This window comes from Artemia sp. Qi Xiang Cuo, chromosome 19 (assembly GCF_049724085.1).
Source record: "Artemia sp. Qi Xiang Cuo chromosome 19, ASM4972408v1, whole genome shotgun sequence".
Classification (NCBI taxonomy): domain Eukaryota; kingdom Metazoa; phylum Arthropoda; class Branchiopoda; order Anostraca; family Artemiidae; genus Artemia; species Artemia sp. Qi Xiang Cuo.
Genome location: NC_142812.1, coordinates 15,704,572 through 15,729,432, shown reverse-complemented (window position 1 = coordinate 15,729,432; position 24,861 = coordinate 15,704,572). Strand labels below are relative to the sequence as shown.

Sequence of the window (24,861 nt, the reverse complement as noted above, 5' to 3'; positions counted from 1 at the left end):
AAAATATTGGGGTCACCAATAGCCTTAATATCACTATTCAAAGTATTCCATTTCTGTGTACCTCTATAAAGAACAGAAAAACATGAAAGGGAAGATATACCTCTAGGTACACAGAAGTCCGCGCTACCCCTTGTATCATGAGAATGAACAGTAGACCTAATGGACAATAAATCATCAAAACAACGAGGCTGAACATCCTGCTGCAGTCCAAAAACAAACCACAATACATAGAACTCACGGAGGCCTGCAGCCGGCAAAATTTTTAAAGTTGGGTAAATTTCTCAAACAGACTTGAGCAGAGACATGCCGTAGAAAATTTTGACTCCATTATTTTGTAGAACTCCTATTGGTTTTAGGATAGAAGAAAAAATAGAGAGCCAAATATTTGAGCAATAAAGTATATGCAGTTGTATTAAAGAAAAATAAAGGTGTCAAAGGACAGATTTGGGAAAACAATGTTGGAGTTTCTTCATTATACCGAGATTTCTTGCCAAAATATTGCTAGTTAAAGTTACATGTTCCTTAAAAGATAGAGTTTCATCTATTACAGTCCCAAGGTATTTAAAAGACGCAGTCCGTTTTATAACGCCATTGGGCATATCTAGTTCCTTGATCCATGGGTAAAAGTTTGATGATCGCGAGAAAATAATAAAGTTAGACATAGCCATGTTAATCCTTAATTTATTTACCCTCAGCCATGTTATAATTCTATTAACTGATTCCTTCATGGAAATCTGCAGCAGCTCTGCTGCCTTAGCTGTGCTAATGCCTGTTGTGTCATCAGCAAAAAGTGAAACTGTTATATTAGTCGGGTTTACCGTTAGTTAATTTATTCTGTAACAAAAATTATTCAGACAATTTGGGAAATCTTTAATAAATATCAAGAATAATATAGGACCGAGAACTGATCCTTGCGGAATACCTACTTCAATACGCTTTTTTTTCGGAAGAAGAATCATTTAGTTGGACATACTGATAACAATTACTTAAAAAAAAAAACTTCTTAAAAAATTTAATGATTTACCCCTCAAACCATAAGCCTCACACTTCTTAAGTAGAAGTTCATGATCCACAGTGTCGAAAGCTTTCATCAGTCTACAAAATATAGCACCTATTTTAAAACCTTTATCTAATACCTCATTAATAATAGTTGTCAAATAAATCATCGCCTGTTCCGTTGTCCTTTTTCTACGGAACCCAAATTGTGTCTCTACCAGTAACTTATGATCTCATCATTCTCATAAAAACTAAAAACTCATCATTCTAATACTAAAACACTTCTCTAAAACACGGGAAATGATGGGTAAAACAGATATCGGTCTATAGTTTCCTGGGTCATTTTGAATATATCCTGGGTCATTTCCTGGGTCATTATATTCATAAGGGGTCATCCTTATGAATTGGGGTTATACGGGCAACTTCAAAACAGTCTGGGAATTTTCCTTGACGAAAACACTCATTAATTAACCCACATAAAACTTCAGCTATAACAGGCAAAATACATTTAAGTGTTTTTAGAGTAATATGATCGCTACCAGATGAAGTACTAAGCAACCCATCAATAGTTGTTTGAATTTCATTAACTGTTAGAAGTCTAAGGTGAAGAGATGCTTCAATCGGGTCCCTCAGAAAGAACTTTAATGTTGAATCACCACCATCAGGTATAACTGACATAGCTAAATTCAGACCGATATTCGAAAATAACTATGAAATTCGTTGCACACGTCGTTTTCAGAATTCAAAGTCCTTCCCATTGTACTAATTAATTCATCAGGTACACTATCTATTTTTAATCCAATCACTTCTTTTATTAGTCCCCAGGTTTTCTTAGGGTATCCTTCGACCTCCTTAAACTTTTTCTCAAAATATTTCTTTTTTTCATTTCTTAAAATTGTATTCAACCTATTTCGATGAATTTTATATAATTGCTTATTTTTTCTTGTCGGGTTAATTATTTGAGCTCTAAACAATTTATATCTTACATTTATTTGCTTCAAAATCACCAGGACTAATCAGATGTTTTTTACTTGAGTGCTTTCTATTAAACAGTTTCAATATGACTGCTTGACTTATCTAATTCTGCAACTTTTCATAAAATAAAACAAACTTTGAATTTGCGTCCTGAACTTCGCCTAGAACATCGTACCAATTCACCTTTTCTATCTCATTTTTAAGTTTTACCATCGCATTTTCACTGATCACTGGAATCCTTGATTTTTGCCTCGACCTTCGTGACAATACTAAATCTAGCTGAAACTTCAAAGTGGTAAGATACATCGTTGATAAGGACCCTGGGAAGACTCAAGGGTACATTACAAAGGATGTTATCCAGAAGCTTAGCTGATGTTCCCGTAATTCTTGTAGGGATATTTATACAAGGATGAAACCCATTAGATAAACTTTTATTAATAAATTCAATGCTAGCAGATGACTGATCTATAAGGTCAATATTAAAATCCCCCATAATAAAACATGGCATAGAGTTAATCGGAAGTTTCATTAATTGTTCTTCAAATAGGTCCATAAAGTCTTGGAGCAGGCTCTGTGGAGGTCTATATACTACAACAATGCAAAAATTCAAATTCTCTCTAGTTATATGTAAAACAAGACACTCGCAAACTTTCTCTCTATATATTGTAAGATCTTTTCTTATTGAAACCTTTTAATCAGCCTGATTATAAGCTGCTAGGCCTCCATGTTGGTAATACTCTCGATTTCTAACATATAAATTATAACCAGGGATATGCAGCAATTGCGATTTATTATCATTTAACCACGTTTCAGTTAAAGCGATCACGTGAAAGACATTAGTATTTGTTAATTCCGATAAAAAATTATGCGCAGAATTCAATCCCTGACAATTCAAAGGAAAAATGTTAAGGCCAAAATGGCCCCTATCACCATACAAGGGTAGTGCCCCTTCTTTAAAAATATACCTTGATGGTTCATTTGTGAAAATCTCAGTAGCATTAATATCTAAATTTCTATTTATTCTTTCATTAAACTGGCTGGAAAAATCAACCCTTCGACTTTCAAGTTGCAGGACATTGCTGTTCCCAGGAGGTAAAACGATATCTCTGGCGGTGGCGGTGAGGAAAAAATCATTATCTACTAAACACATATCTAGACCTAGATAAATACAAAAAAAAATAACAAAATATATTCCGTCAAAGCGGACATAAGAAACAAAAATTAAACAAAACAAATAAACAAACCGGTCGATATGTATACGCATACCAACTCCCAAAATAAAATTCAGTGGGCCTAATATGGCTCACAACTTCATTTATAAGCAAACCAAAATTTAATATCCTTCATAACTTCATCCTTCATAATTAATAACTTTTCATATATTCTCTAAAAAAAAATAATTTCCAAACACTATAAATAACTAGCTCAAACCACTATTTACATTTTTAACGCGTTTAATCATTCAATCTTTTTAACGTTACTAGCAGATTTAACAGAAAGAACAGGCGGTACCACGGGTGGTATCCAGTACTCAAAACCTCTCTCCATCAAATATTTTCTCTTTAACACCAAATCCTTTCTAATTTGTCGGACCTCTCTACTAACATCATCACTAATAAAAACCGGTTTTCTAAACTGCAAGTCCTTGCCTCTTAATTTCTTTGCATTTTTCATTATGCCGTATCGGTCCTTATAATCTGTAACTTTGATTTTGATAAAGTCACTCACTTCATGTACCACTGAAAATGGAGGAATATCCTTCACTTCCATTTCTAATCCCTCATTTATCACTCTTTTAATGGTATTTTTTGCATCTGACAATTAATCAGTCCTCACATTCCAAAACAATATGTTGTTTTTTCTTTCCGTATACTGCAACACAAGAGACTGATTTTTTAATGATGTAACTTGTGTAAATAAATCATTCACGAGTTTATCCTGATTTTCCATCTTGGACTTCAAACTATCTACCCGATTATTTGTTTCTCTTGCATCACCTTCCACACGCGTGCATCTTTCTCCCAATTCACGAACAGTCTTTTGTATATTTCGCACATCAGTCTTCACACTATGAAGGGACTCTCTAATTTCTTTTACGTTTGATTGTAAAGTTTCCAACAGCTCCGAAATTCTTGCGATATTTTCTGCATTTGTTTTCTCACATTCCTGTCGTAAGCATTCGCCACTCGAATCCAGAATAGAATCTTCCGGCGGAGGACTTTTCTTCCCTGTTAGAGTTTTTGGGGTTGACGTTAGGCTTTCATTTGATTTATCACCACTCTCATTACCACCATCAGTTTTTACTGTCTTATCATTTCTCTTTCTCCCCATTCTCATGGACGATTACGGCAAAATAAATTCCACAAAAAATGCAATCTTCAATCAATATATGACACACGGTTCAAAAATTCTTCATATTTTCATATTTACTGTGACATTTGGTTATTATTTATTCGTTCATTTCACTGGCCACTACTAATCCACTTCATTAACTATTTTAATGGAATGATTGTATAGCCACAATCTTCAAAATATGGGTACAATTTTTTTCAAGGTCATTCGTTACTTGTGTAATCATATATTAGCTTAACATATTTCTTTCATTCCACGCAAAAATCAATAGGCTCCTTGTCCAGGTTTATCACAGGTAAACAGGTTATCCGTGAAATGTACTTTTTATTTAAGGTGTTAACTGTCCAAAGACTGAATGAAGACTACTATTATTACTGTTATATTATCATTAAGTTATTGTAATATCATTATTATGGGTGGATTCACAAAACTGAGTAGGGGATCAGGCCATAAAGAGCCATTTCCAACTTCCAACTAGCCCCTCGGTGATTAGCCGTCGGGCGTGGTAATTTGAGATTACTATCTTTTTTCTTTGCAGAGGAGTCTTCCTTCGTAGTTTCAAGGTGTCCACCATTGTTTTCCTCCATCCCGAGAATCCCACTCGGTACAGACTAAATTGGGAAGGCAGCACTAGAGGGGACAGTCACCTACCACTTGCCAGCCATCCGCAGCAAGCAGCACATTATCCTCAGTACCAGTACAAACAAGAGAACCTCTTTATCCCATATCAAAGAGTTCTCCCCAAGGGATACTTTCTGGCGTCACGTTCATCGTTTCAAATATTCAGGATGCTTAGTCCCAACGTATGATTTTGGCAGCCATTACATTCTCGGCAAAGTGTTCCACAACATACTTTACCTCTCGGTGAGACACTAACCAGGACGGCCAGTGACTGTGAGTAACTACAATTAGCAATGGTGGGCCATTCTGTGCCTTCGACTCTAAGGAACATCACGACGAGGTCTTCAGTTCTACCCCCGACCAACACATACGCTGTACTTATCGTATATGTGTGAGTGATGTGGAGATGAAGAAATGAAGCTGATGGCTGACCGTTGGGTGCACGAATTCCAATCAAGAAGCAATGGCATTAAATCAATTCCATTAATCATTCATGTTGATTGAACTTGATCTGGTTTTCTCAATCAGCCAAAGAGTTGCAGCAGAGCAGTGAGGACCATGCGCAATAAAAACATGCTCATCTCCCAAGTAAATTTCACCAAATAGCCACTATTGTTGTAAAAATCTCCCTAGGATATTTCTAACCTCACTTCTGTCAATTTCTAACCTCATTCGTAGCCTCTAATCATTGAACCCCCTTGCTAATCAAAGCACAAAAACACTCTTTCATGACAATTGCTAATTCAATTGTCGTTATAGATTTCATGTCTAGCTTGTGCATGCAAAATTTTCGATTCGTCGATTCGTGCAACCGAAGTATATAAAAAAAACCACAGCTTGAAAGAAAAATCCTATTTATCAAACTATGTACTTATCTTGATCCTTATGATCATCCTGTATGCTCGTTTATAGCATTGCCGTGAAGGTGGTCTCCAATTTTCATTTCCCAAATATATCATTTCCAGCACAACGGTATTTTTGTTAAAATACAATCGCCTTTTCATTATTATTAGGGACTGAAATGTAACCTCACTAAGGATAAAAATATCACCAGTAATATCTCACATTAAACATTTATCAGTAACAGGAGTATCCCTGTTGGGACCTTCGGCCCTTGTTTTTGTTATGTAAATGTCCTCTTTTCTTTTCCTTTGGTTCTTTGACTTATCCCCTTTCCTTTGCGCTCGCAATCTTTAATTTTCTCTCGATAGTAATAACGGCAGTTTTTCCCTTTCATTCTATAGACAGCTAAATTCGCTGGATTTTAACTGCGTAATTGCAAGGGTGACTCTTACTTATTAAAAATGTATTTTTGGACAGCGAATTTGGTTGAAAGTGATTGGGAGGGAAAAGGAGAATCAGTTAATTCATTTTAGCTTGACGTTGCACCGGGTGAGGAATTGGATAGGCTGGACTCTGCACACTGCACCCAGGTGACTGTGTTTGTCTAGGGACAAAAAGAGTTTTATTTTTCAGTTTTTATATCGATCTTGGTTGGAAAAGAAGTAAGGTTTTGTTTACCACTTTTGACTTGTTTAACTAGCCCCGATTGATATAGGTTATCCGTCTAAAAAGAGAGTTATTTTTACAGGGCAAACCCTGTGTTATGACGGAGGGAAATCAAAGAGAATTGGGGGTTTAATGCTTATGGTGCCTGGGGCCAAGTAGTGTGGAACTTTTATACCATCAGAGAAGTACACTTGTCAGAACCCCGAGGGTTGTGGAAACCGACAGAGACGGGACGCGTAGAAATCTGCCGCTCGTTAGAGTTACCCTGACCCTTGAGGTACCCCAGGTTACTCTGGTGGCATTAGAGACCTCCCAATGGTGGGGGAGGAGGAATAGGGACTCTCTCCTTGCATACAATTCCCATAATGACTGCTGAGTAATTTGAATTGGCTCCGCTTACTCATTATAACTTCCTCCATGACTGAACTTTGAAAAGAACTCAAGTCATCATTCTGGAGCTCTTCAAGGAGGAATCATTAGATTGTTCCAAGCTGCAATTTAAGGTAATGACTTCTTTAAGCCTTTCCGGTAAAAAAAAAAAGGTTCCAGAAAGAAGTTCTATGAACCACTTTACCATTATTATTAATATATCAATTAACAGTACCTTAATTTGTCAAAACTTTGATTTAGATACCTATTGTTTCAAGCCACAGAATTAAACAGCACTAAAAAAACATTATTTATTTTTATAAATTCTCAGTATTATTCCACCAAAATCTAGAAGTTCCTCCCAAAAAATTACAGCCTCTTAATACATTACAGAGACCTTACTAGCCGAAAAAGAAATATTACAATAGCTACGTAAATTTTCTTATTTTAGGCCTTAACGTTTGGTTATCTTCGTAGGTATAAACAGTTCAAAGGATATCAAAAGGACACACAAGGGAAGTAGTCGTGTCAATATTTTTTGTGTCTCCTGCTGGCTGACTGGCATAGAGAGGGGTGATACTCGCAGCTTCCAGCCTTTATGGTTCCAAGCCAGTGTGGGGGCGTATCCTGGGAGGAAATTCACCAGGGTGAAAAAAATGGTCGAGACTATACCCCCATCTAGCCCTAGGTCTCCCTTGCAGTTGCTTTCATCTGTCGCAGGAGTTTCACACTTGACATTCCGATCTGAGCTAATCAGTCAGCGAGAAGAGTCTGGTGTTTAACACGAAGTGATTTTCAATCGATCTATTCTCCTGGGATTTTTTTTTTTTTTTTTGCACTCCGTCAACTGACCTGATGATTAGGAAGCTGCAGGGCACGCTTTACTTCTATAAAGAAGGATTGAAAACGTTTAGGGAAATGCTAAAAGGTCGTGTAATAGAAGCAGGGAACCTGATGGTTCAAGAAATGAGTCTTAGAATTCAAAGTAGTTCTCTTGTATATTTTAAGTTATTTCTAAATTTTCCAATACTTCTTGGAGAACATTTTGGGGAAACCTAAGCATCTAACCTCCAAAATTTTTTTTTTGTTAGGCATAAACTCAGCAAAATAAAATGCGTTGAAAAAGAGTATAAGGCCAACCTCTGACTTTCCCAAAGCCAGCACCTTTTGCAGGGCCATGAAACAAACATAATTTGCACAGTTGATTGTAGATGGCATTCCGTAAATAGCATGTGCCACAGGTAAGCCTCTTCGTAATGTAGATGCATCTTCAATATCGTCAAGCCTATAACAAAAAGCAGAATTAACACCAGGCTTTTAACAGATCTCCAGCATTTTCCACCAATGAAACCATCGGAATCACGTCTAGATAGAGCAATCAATCCACCGTCTTTCCAGGGGTGCCGATTAGGCAATTTGACACCAGGGGAGGCAGCTAGGCGCCAGGGGCACCAAACTGACAAAAAACATATGAAAATGGGGTTACGGGGTTACGGGGGGAGAGCTCAAAGGCCCCTCCCTAGTGCGTACATACCTGTGCTTGAATAGAGAGAATGTTCTTAAGCAACTTTTATAAAAAATTTAAATTTGATTCTAAAATAAGTATCTAATGTTTAACAGTAAAAAAGTGTTTGGCCTATTTTAGTATTGATCCTCAGTTTGGGAGACTGCTTATGGCTGAATAAATCTAAGAGTTAGTCCAGAGCTTAGACATTAATATCTCAACAATGGAAAGTATACTATGAAAGAGTAACTCCGGAGAGGCTCAGATAGGGTTTGGCAAAAAATAATCAGGATTCTCGAATACACGAATTGCCAACACAAATGGTATTGGTGTGTCAATACCAGAAATATCTTGCTAAATAAATTTCCCGTTTTGCTGAGCTTAGCATAAGAGTTATTATGTTTGTACATTCCAACAAAATTCCTCAGAAACATTTTGAAAAATAGACACATTTTATTATAATAGGTTTCTTCACCAAACCATTTTTTAAGAAATTTTGTCAGAAAAAACAAGAACGTGTTTTCTTACCACGGGCGTAGAAATTTTAGGGGCACCAAATTTCAAATGAGAAATCTAACAGTTATAATCATTTTGTAATTCTTTTAATTTTGTTTTTAATTAAAACAAAGTAAAGGGTGCAGTTAGTAAATGAAAGTAATTAACAAATCATTAACTAAGTAATAAAATTAAATTTAAAAAAAAAATTAAACTCCTGGTTTAAAGAAGACAACAATTTATTGTTTAGCAAGGAGATGTCTGTGTTTATAGCACATGTGTTTAAATGTGTACTTTTTCAGGGACTTAGTTAATGTCTAATTCAACAGATCCAAACCTAATTTGGTATATGCTAGAAGTTTAGACCCCTATGACACACTACTTTACAAATCGTTTTCAGTAAAGTCCAAATGGCGCTCTGTCTTGAAAGTGTTTAGGGGGTGGGTAGTTGCTATTCTTAATTTCGATAATTTGTGCTGCTTTAAAGTTTGAGTTGATTATTAATTTTAATTTCTGTTTGTTTTAGGTACCATCTATGGAATCTTAGTAGTGTTTTGATTTTATGCATGATGTGACAGTTCATTTTATTTTCTATTTGTTTCTGGTGTCATTTATTTATTCAGCAATTTTATTTCATTTATTAATTTATTTATTCAGTAATTTCTGTTCGTTTTGAGGTTGAATTTTAATATATACTATTAGCCTACATATTATTACATTAATCTATTCTGCTCCATTTATGTTCCATTTTGGCCCTTTTTCGGAAAATCTTTTTTTAAACGTTCTTAAAATTAATTCCTATTTGTTTTTAATTGACATAATTTTATTTTGTTTTAATTTTAGGAATATTTGAAAACTTTTTTTTTTTTTTTTTTTTTTGCTGAAAAAATAAAACGTTGGATTGTCATTTGAATTTTAAGCCAAATTTGAATATTTAGTCAAAATATCCTATCAACTGTAATTTTGTGCAATAATTTTTAATAATTTTTACCTACCAAATATGGGTTCAGTACATGGGAATTTTTAGCCATATAAATTGAAAATCAGCATAGTTTTTGGACCCCAGAAGAAATACCTGGTAAACACAGCGTTTTCTGATCTACTTTGCTACTTTACTATGAAGCGATTCCAAAGAAAAACAAATTCCGGTTCCTTCATCCCACCCCCTAAAAGAAACAACCTTTTACACATTATTTAATCTTTCTGCAGATCATTGAACAGAGCAGGAAAGCCCGGCTGGCTGGTGATATGCCCACATACAGACGGCTAAACGGGATAAGGAACAAACTTATTCACCATGATAAGCAACAATTTGTTTACAAAAAGGCTGATGAACTGGAAGAAGCTGCTCACAAATGTGACATTATGAAATGCTGTTCAAGCATTTCAGAGACCTTAGCAAAGGGAAACCTCCAAAAATAGGAGCAGTCAGATCAGAAAATGGGGAAACGCTTGAAGATGAAAGCACAAAACTAGAAAGATGGAAGGAACGCTCTGCAAAGCTGCTGAACACTGATAGAATGGATGTTGATCCTGACGTCCTGTCGTTCGCTGAGCAAACAATACGCGAGAATCATCCAGAGCCCAATGTCTCTTCAGTGGAAGTGATGTAGAAAGCTCTGCAGAGGATGAAAAACAACAAGGCAATAAGATCGTTGTCGAGCTAATGAAATACGGAGGACCAGCAATGCTATTTTGGCTACACATGCTTTTCGCCTTTGTCTAGACAACGGAAATAATACAGCAAGAATGGAAAGAAGTACCAATCCTTCCTCTCTGGAAGCGCAAAAGCAGCAGAAGTGATTGCTCCAATTACAGAGGAATCACCCTCCTATCAGTTCCCAGTAAATTTACCATAACTCTACTGGACCGAAACAACAAAATCCCCCACAAATACCACCAGATTCAGCAAGCGGGTTTCATGCCTAACAGGTCCATGATCAAGCAGATCTTCACCATCTGTCAGGTGGTAGAAAAAACCCACGGGTTCCAACGAACAGCATATATTGTCTTTGTCGACTTCAAAGCGGCCTTTGATTCGGTTGACAGTGATTCTCTCTGGCTGATACTTGAACGAACAAAACTCCCTGACAAGTATTGCCGTCTGATCAAGGCCCTCTATACTGATAATAGGAGCTCCGTCCAGATAAACGGCTGTTGTAGCCCAGTATTGGAAATAAATACAATATAGGACGAGGATATGCTATCACCCCCAAACTTGTCAACGCCTTCATCGATTACGTTATGGACCAAACCACAAACATCTCTGCATTAGACTGCAGTTTGAATTTCGGAACAAAGATGTGCATTTACAACACTACTGTAAACCAAGTTCTTCTCTACGGTGCTGAGACCTGGCCTGTTGCCGTTTCGGTCCGAAACGCTATAGACGTGGCTCAAATCAAGTTTTTTAGACGAATCGAAGGGATTAAGTGGTATGACTTCGTCTCCAACAACCAACTAATTTCACTTACCAGCCACTGACCCAACTCACGTCAGTTCTTTGCACGAACTCTTGGGTGATTCGGCCACCTAGCCCGCATGCCAGCAGAAACACCAGTCAGAATTGCCTTTAGTTTCAATCCCTCGACGCACTGCTGGAAGCGCCCGCGTGGGAGTCCTCGTTCTAGCTAGATGGAACGACAGCCTTGGTCACTTCCTGTCATTGATTGGTAGCATCTCAGACAAAGCTTCATGCTAGGTCAGGATCATTTGGACAGGAGGCAACGATTGACTTCTCTCTCTCTGGCAGGAGCAATGAGTCAAGTAAGTCCTCCTAGAAATCAAAATTTGAGGTTCACTCGGCCCACTGATATTTCCTAAAATTTTTCGCTTGACCACCCAAGACATTTCACATATGCTATTTAGCTAACAGGGCAAAACACAGTATCTTTTGATTTACCTTGATATTTAATCGTGAATGAATTGTAAGTCCCATTGGAGCTTATAGTGCAAAAAAGTTTATGTGGATTGTAGGCAAGACACTTTAGCCCCCATCAGCACAAAACTTCAAGTACCCTTGCTCTCCTCCAAAACACACTACACGAAATTGTCAACTCCATCCTCCAAGCCATTCTCGAGATATTCAAAATATCCTATGCCAATAACCTGGATACACAAATTGTTTTTTTAAGTTACTCTGCCCCTCCCCCATGCAAAATTTTGAGGCCCAAATCCCCGCTTCAACACTGCCTATAAAGTTTCAACTTGATCACCCAATATATTCACCCTTATTCACCTTACCAATTCCTTACCCTTATTTACCTTACCAATACATTCACCTTATCACCCTTAACCATTCCAATATATTCCAGATGATGTAATTGTCAAACTTGGGGACTCATACCATCTTTTGAATTAATCAGGTAAGCATGCAGTTTCAGGAGCATTGCCTTGGGAATATATTGACCAGGCAAACAAGCATACCATCCTTTTCTACTGATCTGTGAACAATGGGATTTTACATAATCTAGAACCATTGCTCCTGGGGCTGCTGGGATCATGCTGAAATTGGAGGCATACTTATATCTGATACCATGGAAGAGCAAAAAGGTCGTAGGGTTTGGTTACACTTCAAACACTGCTGGCCCTTGAAAAGGGCACAGGAGCTTTTGATCTCATTCAAATGAGTCCCCTCCCAAATTTCTACAGCCAAACCTTACATACTAATTGGTCAAGAGAGAAAAGAACAATCATACATTTTAGGAGCATGGCTCTTTACTAAGTCAAGATGAGTAGATTGACCTTGACGAGCTAACAGTTCATGGTTACTAATGCAACAATAGGTCAAATTTACATTTCTCTTATGTACTTCATGAAGGGTGTCTTCTAGCAATTACATTGAGACTTTTGGCGAGGCTGAACAGGATTATAAAGGCCAAGAACAATGGATTAGTGCTCAGTCGAGCTGCACAAGGTAATAATTGTTTGCCTTCGCTTATTGCGCAAATTTCTCTTTTTAAATCAACAGATAAGTATACAGAAAGCATTCTATCACCCTAAGTCACTCTTGGTAGAGTGTAGTTAAAGATAAATAAAAGATACTTACAAAAGGGAAGCATTGTGTAGCAATTGTATTATTTCTGAAATAGCTTTAACGTTATCCTCTGGTATTTTCAGCCAATTATTGAACGAGACTGTTAGTTTTGCCCTTACTTTCTTCCCAGGAATTTGACAAATATGATGAAAGGGTTGCAACAAAACCTGAAATGGAAATTAATTATTACCGTTTTCTCAGATATCAAGTAGGCTATTTCTGATGATAAGATTTCAACCAAATTGGAATAAAGCCAATTAAGCACTTCAACCTAAATGAATTCACTTCAACTTAAATGAATACATTTTACACCTTAGCCATACTGAGTCTTCAACTGAGGAAATTTTTCCTCTTCTTAGTAATGAATTTGTAAAAAAAAAAAAAAAAAAAAAAAAAAAAAAAAAAAAAAGAGAGTGATTCTTGTTTTTGGCTGATCTCAGACTACAAAAGAAGATGTCTAGCTAGGAAGGCACAATATTTCCCCATCTGTAAGTACTATGTATCTTGGCCTTCCAATTGGCACCAGTGTCAAACCAAAACATTCCCTCCTGCTTGCACATTCTAGTGAAAAGTTGCAAAAATCATTTTCTTCTTGTTCACCTTTTGTTTGCTGCCAAACACAATACATTAGGTGTGTACTAACCAGTCAACAACTCATTTGCTCTCTCACGTGTCACTGCTCTTTCTCCATTATGGAGCATCTTTACATGCACTGACAAAAGAAGCATAAATTATATGTATTTTAGATATGTGAAATCTCTCTTGGTAATTCCCCTATGGTCTAGAAACAGACAGCTGACTGCAACTTATGGTTTGGCTGAACCCCAGGCTGCAGCTGAGAGTCACCATGAAAGATTTTTGAAAAGCTAAATCACTCTTGTATATTTTCCTGGTAATGATTGAGTATTGGTTTGTCTTTTTATGTGTTTTTGTATGATTTTTTCCCCTCTATTCACTTCATTATAACACCTTAATGTGTTTTATAGTCATTCACTCATTCAATATGATTCCTATTTCAAGCCTAGGCCATGCCACTTTCCCTTTATTCATAACCCAAAATATCATAGACACCGCAATAGCGCTGCCTAAGTTAAGAACAACGTTGGCACAGTGTATTATTTATTTTTTCCTTTAGACCAGGGCACTTCCTATCGAATGAGTTATCGTAGAAACTTCGAAAAGGGCTCATTCCATTGGAAATTAGAGTGGCTTGTGTCCTTTTTAATAGCCAAAATTGATTAGAAGGCAACTAACACCCCTTCCACACCAACCATTTCCCCAAACACATTCAATCAAAATTTTGAGATAGCCATTTTGTTCAACTTAGTTAAAAGATCAGGAAATTATGTTTTTGAGAAGGACACTCTCCCCACAGCCCACAGGGCAAGGGTTTTATAGACAGCGTTGTCGTAGAAACTTAAAAAAGAGCTCAATCGATTGGAAATTCAATAGTCAAAAATGATTAGAGGATGATTAATCCCCTCTCACGCCCACCATTTCCCCAAACAGATCCAATCAAAATTTTGAGATATAAATTTTTTTCGACACAGTTGAAAGGTCTGAAAATTATGTCTTTGAGGATGATACTCCCCCAAAGCCCTCAGGGCAAGGGTTGTAAGTTATGCCGTGGGGGCAAATAAGGTATTTATACAAAATGTTTTTGTAGAAAGTTTAAAAAGGGCTCATTTAATAGGAAAATCAAACGGCTAGTGGCCTTTTTAATAGTCGAAAGTGATTGGAGGGCAACTAACCCCCTCTCACTACCATTTTCCCAAACACATCCAGTCAAAATTTTGAGATAGGCATTTTGTTCAACGTAGTTGAGAATTCTGGAAATTATGTCTTTGAAGATGACAAACCCCCCAAGCCCCTCAGGACAAGGGTTGTAAGTTATGCCCTGGAGGCATATAAGATATTTATAGAAAATGTTTTCGTAGAAAGTTCAAAAAGGGCTCATTTAATTGGAAATTCAAACAGGTAGTGGCCTTTTTAATAGTCGAAAGTGATTGGAGGGCAACTAACCTCCCGCTCACGCCTACCATTTCCACAAACACATCCTATGAAAATTTTTAGATAAACATTTTGTTCAGCGTAGTTGAAAGGTCCGGAATAATGTCTTTGGGGATGACACTCCTCCTACAGCCCTCAGGGCAACGGTTGTAAGTTATGCCCTGGGGGTATATGAGGTTTTCATAGAAAGCATTGTTGTACAAACTAAAAAAAAAAACTCATTTGATTGGAAATTGAAAGGGCTAGTGCCCTTTTTAGTAATCGAAAGTGATTGGAGAGCAACTAACCCCCCTGTCACGCCCACCCTTTCCCCAAACACATCCAATTAAAATTTTGAAATAGGCATTTTCTTCAACGTAGTTGAAAGTTCTGGAAATTATGTCTTCTAGTTCTAGAAACTTCAAAAACGGCTTATTCGATTGGAAATTGATAGGGTTGGCGCCCTTTTTAATAGTCGAAAATGATTGGAGACCAATTACCCCCCTCTCACGCTCACCATTTCCCCAAACACATTAAATCATAATTTTGAGATAGTAATTTTTGTCAACGTATTTGAAAGTTCTGGATATTATGTCTTTGAGGATGATACCCCCCCCCCCGCCCCTTAGGGCAAGGGTTGTACATGATGTCCTAGTGGCATATAAGGTTTTTATAGAGAGCATCGTCATAGAAACTTAAAAAAAGGGCTCGTTCAATTGGAAATCGAAAGGGCTAGTGCCCTTAAAGTGTTTGGAGGAAAACTAACATCCCTCCCACGCCCACTATTTCCCCAAACACATCCAATAGAAATTTTGAGATAGCCATTTTGTTTAACGTAGTTGAAAAGTCCAGAAATTATGTCTTTAAGGATGACACTCCCCCCACAGCCCTCGGCACAAGTGTTGTAAGTTATGCCCTGAGGGCATATAAGGTTTTTATAGAAAGTGTTGCGTAGAAACTTCAAAAAGGGCTCATTCGATTGGAAATTGAAAGGGCTAGTGGTCTTTTTAATAGTGAAAAGTGATTGGAGGGCAAGCAACCCCCTCTCACGCCCACCATTTCCCCAAACACATCCAATCGAAATTTGAGATAACCACATATTTATGGCTATCTCAAGAGGTTTAAAAAAAACCTCTTTTCCATACCATCCAAGAGGTTGAAATCTAGGTATTTTTTTTTAGACATTTCGGCAATTTCTTTTTCTTGTTAAGATTCATCAAATATTACTTGTAAATTGTACAAGCAAGTCAGAAACCAGTAGCCAACTTACCAGTTGTATACTGTAGCCACTAATCCTCTTCTTGATATATATATATATATATATATATATATATATATATATATATATATATATATATATATATATATATATATATATATATATATATATATATATATATATATATATATATATATATATATATATATATATATATATATATATATATATATATATATATATATATATATATATATATATATATATATATATATATATATATATATTTAGTTTAGTTTTAGTATTTGAGTATATATGTAGTATATATATATATATATATATATATATATATATATATATATATATATATATATATATATATGTGTATATATATATATATATATATATATATATATATACAAAAAGTATTGAGCATCTTCTGCTAAGTTTTCCAGAGCCCAAAGTCTTTTCCCATATGAAGTAACTGTAAGGGGCATCTTCTTCTTCAAAATATAATTTGTACTTTACTGAAAAAAAATCCTTTAAATGTTTTCACTTTCATAACTTTAAGAAATAAAAAATTAATTAAGATTTTAAGGAATAAAAATCAGCATATGTATATTAAACTGACAATGCACACTTTTTCAGTAAATTCATTTGAACTTTTTTCAGTAAAGTACAAATTATATTCTTTTAGAAAGCATAGAGTTTAGAACCCTACTCAGATTCATTTCTGCTCTTTTTGAGTTTGACTTATTTTAATTTTTGTTTGTTTTGGGCTTCATTTATTTATTGATAGCGATTTGTGGAAGTTGCATGCTTGATAAATTCTTTGATGCTATTTTTGTTCATTTTTGGTTTAACCGAGTTCTTTACTTTTTTTTTTAACTTATTTTGTGCAAAAAGTTTTTTTGATTAATACAGACAAAGACAACACAACATAGTACAAAAGCAGAAAAAACATAACACAAAAGGAGAGAGCTAGCCATAATAATGATAAAAAACCTTGACAACAGATTATTAACACCTGAAAGATTAACAGAATTCAAAAGCACCTCAAAAGCTAGTTTATAAATAGTGGAAGGAGCATCAACATGTTTTGAAGAAAGAGCTTTAAAACTAAATTTTTAGACATATAAACTATATTGTATCAAGCCAAGGCCTACTGGTCTTGGCTGAGATTTAGCAGGACCTGAACTTTAAATCACAGTCAAGTAACATGTCAACATTGTGGCAGAGTATTATCACAACAGTTGTGCTCCATATTATCTTTTGTTGTATTTCTAGAAGATTGTTGTTGGAGTCACATTAGCATTCCAAATGTTTGCCTACCTTCTCTCAATTTACATGTTTCTGATTGGTCCCCAAAAAAAATATGGTTTTGACCTGGCATTTGAGCAACAGAAATGTCTTGGCACCAAAATCTTCAGAAAAATTCACTTAATAGCACATTCAAGATTGGCCAAAATCGGCCATGCAAAAATGCCTTTTTTTCAGGGGAAAAGGGGAGGGGGGTATCTTGAATTTAAATTTCTGAAAGATTTTCTGGATTAAAAGGTCTATTTCTATTAACTTAAGTCTGGGGAGACCAAAAATGACATCAGGATAAGATTTTTCCATCACTTAATGCACCAATTCTACCTAAGCAAGGTCAGAGAGAAATGAAAAACCAGTATCATAATTTGTACAGTGTTTGGTGGATTGAATCGTCAGTTCCTATTAATTCAAGCCTGGTGAGACTAAAAATGACATCAAAATTGAAAATTACATAATTTAGTACCCCATTTCAACCCTAAGCAAGCTCAGAGGGGGTGAGAACACCCTTTTTTGCTATTGGCCTACTTTTGGTTTTAACAGTGCTTCATTGCAATTTCACACCTGTGAACTCAAATATTAACTAATATTGGGCTTCTCTATTAGTGTCAACCTGACCTCAGAGGTGTAGGGGGGGGGGAGTAATTTTACTGACAATGACATTTTTTTCTGGAATTTTCTTCTTTTTTTCAGGGTTAAAGAGTGCAAATCTGAACAGAAGATTTCCATCAAATTCTCTTTAAAGTCTGTCTTGACTCTGCTGCTCTTATTTTCTTCCCCATCCTCACCCTTTAGCACTGGGGGGGGGTGACAACATCAGAAGATTACCATTTTAAACTTCTCTCTTGGATTTGACAAATTCAGTTATTATTGTAAAAAAAAAAAAAAAAAAAAAAAAATTAAAAGTAAAGCTAAAGCAAAAAAGAGCAAACAGGAACACTCCAACCACAATTTTTTTTTGACTACTATGACTCTGAGGGAATCACAACTTCATTTTGATTTAAAAGCTATTGAATAAGACACAAAATTTGGCTTAATCACATTGGCCATTGAGATCATAATGGTCCAAAGAAACGTTGAGGCAGCTTGCTCCATGGTACTGGCTACAAGCAATAGTGCAGAAAAGGTCACTCTTTATGCAAGTGCATTGAAGGCTATCACAGTCACCTTTACAACTGCAGTGAATCAATTAGAGACAGATTTCAGGAGCAGACATATCAGTCATAATGGTTGTTTATGTGAGTTATTCGAAACGGCAAAGGAAGTGGAAGTTCTTAAGAATATGTAAGGGCAGAGAGACAATAAAAAGAAGTCACGGATATCACTTGATCTTCTTCAGAAAATAAATGGAAGAGATGGATTGTGACTCGAAACGAGCCGAAATTAGCATAAATTGGGCTCAAAACCCCTATACCCAAGGCCAGAACATAATTTACACTTTACTGAAAAAATACAAATGAATGTGCTTTGTCAGTTTAATATACATATACTTATATTTAGTAATGATAATGTTTATATCATTTGATATATTAAAGGTATAGAAGTAAAAATACTAATTTTTTTTCCAGTAAAGTGCAAATTATGTTCTGGCCTTGGGAAGGTATAGAGGTTTTGAGCCCAACCTATGTTAATTTCTGCTGGTTTTGAGTTTGACTCGGTTATTTATTGTAATTTCTGTTCGTTTTGGGTTTAATTTATTTATCAATGCTGATTTGTGGTAGTTCACGCTTGGTAGATTATTTGATTTTATTTTTGCTCATTTTTAGTTTAATGGAGTTCTTTACTTTGCTTTGAAAAACTTATTTTGTGGAGAAAGATTTTTTAATTAATCTCTGTTCGTTTTATATTGACAAAGTCTTTTCAGGGAAAAAGAAAATAATACTTCAAATCTTTTGGTTTTTTTTAAGACTTTATAGTTTGGCCTGCTATTTGTATGCTGGAGAAAAAATTTCAGCAGTTTTTAACAAAATACACCCTTTTAAAAATCTGGACACAAAAAGTAGTCTTTAATTTAGTTTCATACCTCCTCCAGTTGACCTGAAATGGAAAACATGATACCATTTGCAAAAAAAAATCTGTTTACTTTCTTTGATAGCTAGGATACACTTACGCTATTTTGATTTGGTTTTAAGAGCAGAAGTAGCTCCGAAAGTTTGAACATAATACCCTCAGTCGTTCTAGGGATACTGCAGAGATGCCTTAATGGGAATTAGCATTAACACAGTGCATTTTGATTTAATCTTAAGGCAACATTTAGTTTTTAAACATAATGGGCAAATGAGAGGGTGGGCGTGGGAGGGGGATTAGTTGCCCTCCAATCATTTTTGACTATTAAAAAGGGCATCAGCCCTTTCTATTTTCAATCAAATGAGCCCTTTTCGAAGTTCCCATGACAATTCCTTCGATACAGAGTGCCCTAGTCTAAACAACAACAAAAAATCATACATTATACCCACATCGATCTTTACTATAAAAATGTCAAGCCTTCCAATCACTTTCGACTATTAAGACGGGCACTAGGCCTTTCAATTTCCAATAAAATGATCCCCTTTGAAGTTTCCAAGACAAAATTTTCAATAAAACCCTTATATGCCCCCAGGCCATAACTTACAACCCTTGCCCTGAGGGCTGCGGGGGGGGGTTGTCATCCTCGAATACCTAATTTCCAGAACTTCCTACTACGTTGAACAAAATGGCTATCTGAAAATTTTGATTGGACGTGTTTGGAGGAATTGTGGGCATGAGAGGGGGGTTAGTTACCCTCCAATCACTTTCGACTATTAAAAAGTGCACTAGCCCTCTCAATTTCCAATTGTATGAACCCCTTTTGAATTTTTACGACAACTCTATCTATAAAAACCTTATATGCCCCCAGGGCATAACTTACAACCTTTGCCCTGAGGGCTCTGGGGGGTTTGTCATCCTTAAATACATAATTTCTAGAACGTTCAACTACGTTGAACAAAATGGCTATCTCTAAACTTTGATTGAATGTTTTTGGGGAAATGGTGGGCTTGAGAGGGGGGTAATTACTCTCCACTCACTTTTGACTATTAAAAAGGGCAATTTCAATTTCAGACCAAATGAGCACTTTTTGAAACTTTTACAACAACTTTCTATATAAACCTTATATGCCCCTAGGGCATAATTTACAGCCCTTGCACAAAGGGCTCTGAAGGGGTTATCATCCTAAAAGACCTAATTTCCAGAACTTTCAACTATGTTGAGCAAAATGGATATCTCAAAATTTTGATTCAACGTGTTTGGGAAAATGGTGGGCATGAGCGGGTGTTAGTCGCTTTGTTGTGAAGTGTTATTTGTGGTATTTGGGGGGTTTTAGCCTTAGATGCCTTTTTTCTCCCTTTATAGGAGAGATCAACTCTGGCCCTAAGATAATTTAACTTTGGTAGCGTGCCTTAGGCTATGACCAACCCAATGGGGCGTACCGACTGGGTATGTTCGAGAGGCTAAAAATGGATCGTAGAGAGGTTGACTAAAATACAATATTTTTATTCATTTACCATATAATATAATCGGATATAATCTGTCTACTGGGACTGGCTGTCCCAAGTAGACCACAAGTCTCAATAAAACAACAATATATATAAATAGATACTTAGACACTTACAATGATAAGACTAAGTCCAAGGTATTTCTAATGAGAAAACAAACGGGCAGAGGTTCACCCGGCAAGTCAAAAAGTCTGTCTTCAGTCCCAAAAATCGGGGTATATGTATGAAAAACCAAACCACGTCCTTCCGGTAAATTGACGCGTTTAGCCAGGAAATTGGTTATTGAGCAAGTTCCCTTCCAGCCCACACATTCCACGATTTGTATCCTTATCCTAAAAAGTGGTATTTTGAAACTTTGCTTTTGCGTCTTAATATATTTTTACTAAATTAATAATTAACTAAATTAGAAAGCTTTACCACAGCTTTCCAATCACTTTCAACTACTAAAAACACCACTAGCCCTTTCAATTTTCAATTGAATGAGCCTTTTGAAGTTTCTACAACAACGCTTTCAATAAAAACCGTATGTGCCCCCCAGGCATAACTTACAACCTTTGCCCTGATGGCTGTGGGGGGGGGGGGAGGGGTTGTCATCCTTAAAGACCTAATTTCCAGAACTTTGAACTATGTTGAATAAATTGGCTATCTAAAAATTTTAATTGGATGTGTTTGGGGAAAAGGTAAAAGGTAGGCATGAAAGGCGGGTTAGTTGCCCTTAAATTGCTTTAGACTATTAAAAAGGTCACTAGCCCTTTGAATTTCCAATCGAATGAGCCCTTTTTCAAGTTTCTACGACAAATATTTCAGTAAAAATCTTATATGCCCCCAGGGCATAACTTATAACCCTTGCCCTGAAGACTGCGCAGGGGGGGGGGGAGTTTCCTGCTCAAAGGTGTAATTTCCTGAGCTTTAAACTGTGTGGAACAAAATGGCTATCTCAAAATTTTGATTGGATGTGTTTGGGGAAATGGTGGGCATGTAAGGGGTTTCAGTTGCCTTCCAATCACTTGCGACTATTAAAAAGGGCACCGGTCCTTTCAATTTCCAATCGAATGAGCTTTTTTTCGACGACACTTCCTATAAGAACCTTATACGCCCCCAGGGCATAACTTACTACCCTTGCCCTGAGGGCTGTGGGGGGTTGTCATCCTCAAAGACCTAATTTCCAGAACCCAAAACTATGTTGAATAAAATGGCTATCTCAAAATTTCAAATGGATGTGTTTGGGGAAAAGGTGGGCGTGAGAGGAGGGTTACTTGCCCTCTAATCAATTTAGACTATTAAAAAGGGCAATAGCCCTTTGAATTTCCAATTGAATGAGCCTTTTTTGAAGTTTTTACAACAACGCCTTCTATAAAAACCTTATATGCCCCCAGGGCACAACTTAAAACCCTTTCCCTGAGGGTTGTGGGGGAGTGACCTCCTCCAAAACATATTTTCTATCTGGAAACCACCTATGCTGAACAAAATGGCTATCTCAAAATTTTGATCAGATGTGTTTCGGGAAATGGTGGGAATGGAAGGGGTGGTAGTTGCCTTCTAATCACTTTTGACTATTAAAAAGGGCACAAGCCACTCCGTTTCCCAATTGAATGAGCCCTTTTCAAAATTTATATGACAACTTCTTCGATACAAAGTGCCCTGGTCTAAAGGAAAAAAAATTAATAAATAATACATTGTGCCAACATCATTCTTATATGCCCCCAGGGCATAACTTAAAACCCTTGCCCTGAGGGTTGTGGGGGAGTGTCCTCCTCAAAAACATATTTTCTATCTGGAAATAAACTGTGTTGAACAAAATGGATATTTCAAAATTTTTATTGGATGTGTTTGGGGGAAAGATGGGCGTGGGGTGGGGGGCTAGTTGCCCTCCAATCACTTTCGACTATTAAAAAGGGCACTAGCCACTCCAATTTCCAATCGAATGAGCCCTTTTCGAAGTTTCTACGACAACTCCTTTGATACGAAGCGCCCTGGTATGGAAACATTGTTCTTTACTTAGGCAGCGCTATTGTGCTGCCTATGATATGACTAATTGTATCCCTAATTGCTGTTTTAGTGATAGTGATAATATGAGTAAAAGTCTGCAGAATAAAATTGTGTCATTATTTGTAGATGGCACCTATCAGCACTGCAAAGACAGAAGAATTACTCCTGCCATTGAAGAAGGAAATGTGGATAGGTTACATTTTTGGTTGAGGGTAAATAGGATTGAGATCTTAGTAAGTCTAATTTTATAATTTTTTTCCCCTATCTCCTGTTTTTTTTATCCTTGTGTTCAAGAAATTGTAATGCATTGGGGTATTTTAAAGCATGTTTTATCAATTAAATACCTGGGGGTTTATATTGATGAAATTTTATCTTTCAAGTACCATGTACAGTCTGTGAGTAAAATTTTGTCTTGTAACTTAGGCATAATAAGAAAAATTAAGCATTTTTTCCCTACATATGCCCTATGCCTTCTTTATTTTTCCCTTATCCATCCATATATACTGTATTGTAGTAGTGTTTGGCTGGTATATATGCTTCCATTGCCCAGCCTATATGAGTTCTTCAAAATAATGTTGTTCAAATGTTGGCTGACCTACAACCCTGGGATTCAGTATGGAATTTCCACAATCATAAGAATACTGCCTGCTTCTAGACTTTGAGGGTTATTTAAACTTTGTTTATTTTTAGGCTACAGCATGGTACAAATTTTCATGTTTTGACAGATTAGTAAACTTAAGATCCATGATCCATGACTATGACACTTGATCTTCTGGAGAGATTAATATTCCATTCATTTTTTTGACCCAGTTGACGTTTTATGTACTTCAAAGGGGGATTAAAAGTTGAAATTATCTTGATCAGAGCATTGAAAATAATAATGATATTTCTTTGTTTAAGATAAGAGAAAATTTAAAGATGTCTTTTTTTTAGTAAGAATGAATTCTTTTTTTATTTTTTTATTTTCTTTAGAGGGTGTAAATAAGTAATTGAATAACTGACTATGGGGAATGATGTTAATAGTAAAGTTGAATTTGTTTTGTTGTAAGATTCATGGTGCTGATTAGGATGTTCAATTTGTATTAGTTGTTTTATAATTTATTTAGTCCTGTATTATTTTTCAATTTACTTTTGCCACACTCTCAGACAAGTTTTTCACTTCTCATGCTGGCTGTTAATACTGGTATTGTTTTTTGGTTTAATTAATATCTCTTTCTATCTCTCAAAAAGGTATATAAAGTAACCATTTGATGAAAATTTCCAGCCCCAGTCTTCAGACTTCCATCTTTCAGAGAGACCAGTTTCCAGCCCCAGATTTTGAGCAATACTGTATATATTATTAAGTGACTTGTTAAATTCAAGATTTTCTCCCCTTTTATCAGAAAAAGAGGTATTTCTGCATGGTCAATTTCAAGCAATTTTGAATATGTTTTAAAGCAAACTTTTTTGGACCATTGTAGTGTCCGTTTGTGCATAAATACTGCACCTCCTGACCTCATTTAGGGTGGAAATGGTGTAATGACCAACACAAATTTTAAATTCTGATGTCATTTTTGGTCTTCCTATATTTGAATTAATAAATAGCAAACTTTTAATCCAAAAAATATGGCAAACATTTAGGTCAAGATTTTCTCCCTTTTTCTATGAAAAAGAGGTATTTCTGCACCAGCAATTTTGAATATGTTATATGATTGTTTCTAAGATGTTTATTTGTTGTTGTTTTTTTCCCTGGATGATTGTATTGTACCATACATCCTATAAGATTGGGAGATGGTTCATTTAATCAGAAATCAAAAGTTCTTGCATGGCTACCCTTTTCAAGCAACCAAAAAGATTAGAGGGAAAGTAGCCCCCTCCCATATCTTTTTCCCCAAGGACATCAAATCAAAATTTTGAGATAATCACTTGATTCAGCATAGTTGAAAAGTCCAATAACTATGCCTTTGGGGCAATTTGATCCTTGATAGTTCCTGGGGAAAGT

The 24,861-nt window shown here is 36.1% G+C and overlaps 1 protein-coding gene across 1 annotated transcript in view; it reads right to left on the bottom strand.

Moving 5' to 3' along the window:
• qm (geranylgeranyl pyrophosphate synthase quemao) overlaps window positions 1-24,861 on the bottom strand; it is a 48,025-nt gene that overhangs the window by 16,272 nt on the left and 6,892 nt on the right. The window contains exons 2-3 of the mRNA XM_089105490.1: window positions 12,870-13,024; window positions 7,963-8,107 (exon numbers count right to left, since the gene is read on the bottom strand). Of these exons, the coding sequence (XP_088961616.1) occupies window positions 7,963-8,107; window positions 12,870-13,024 (300 nt within the window). The remainder of the gene's footprint in view (window positions 1-7,962; window positions 8,108-12,869; window positions 13,025-24,861) is intronic.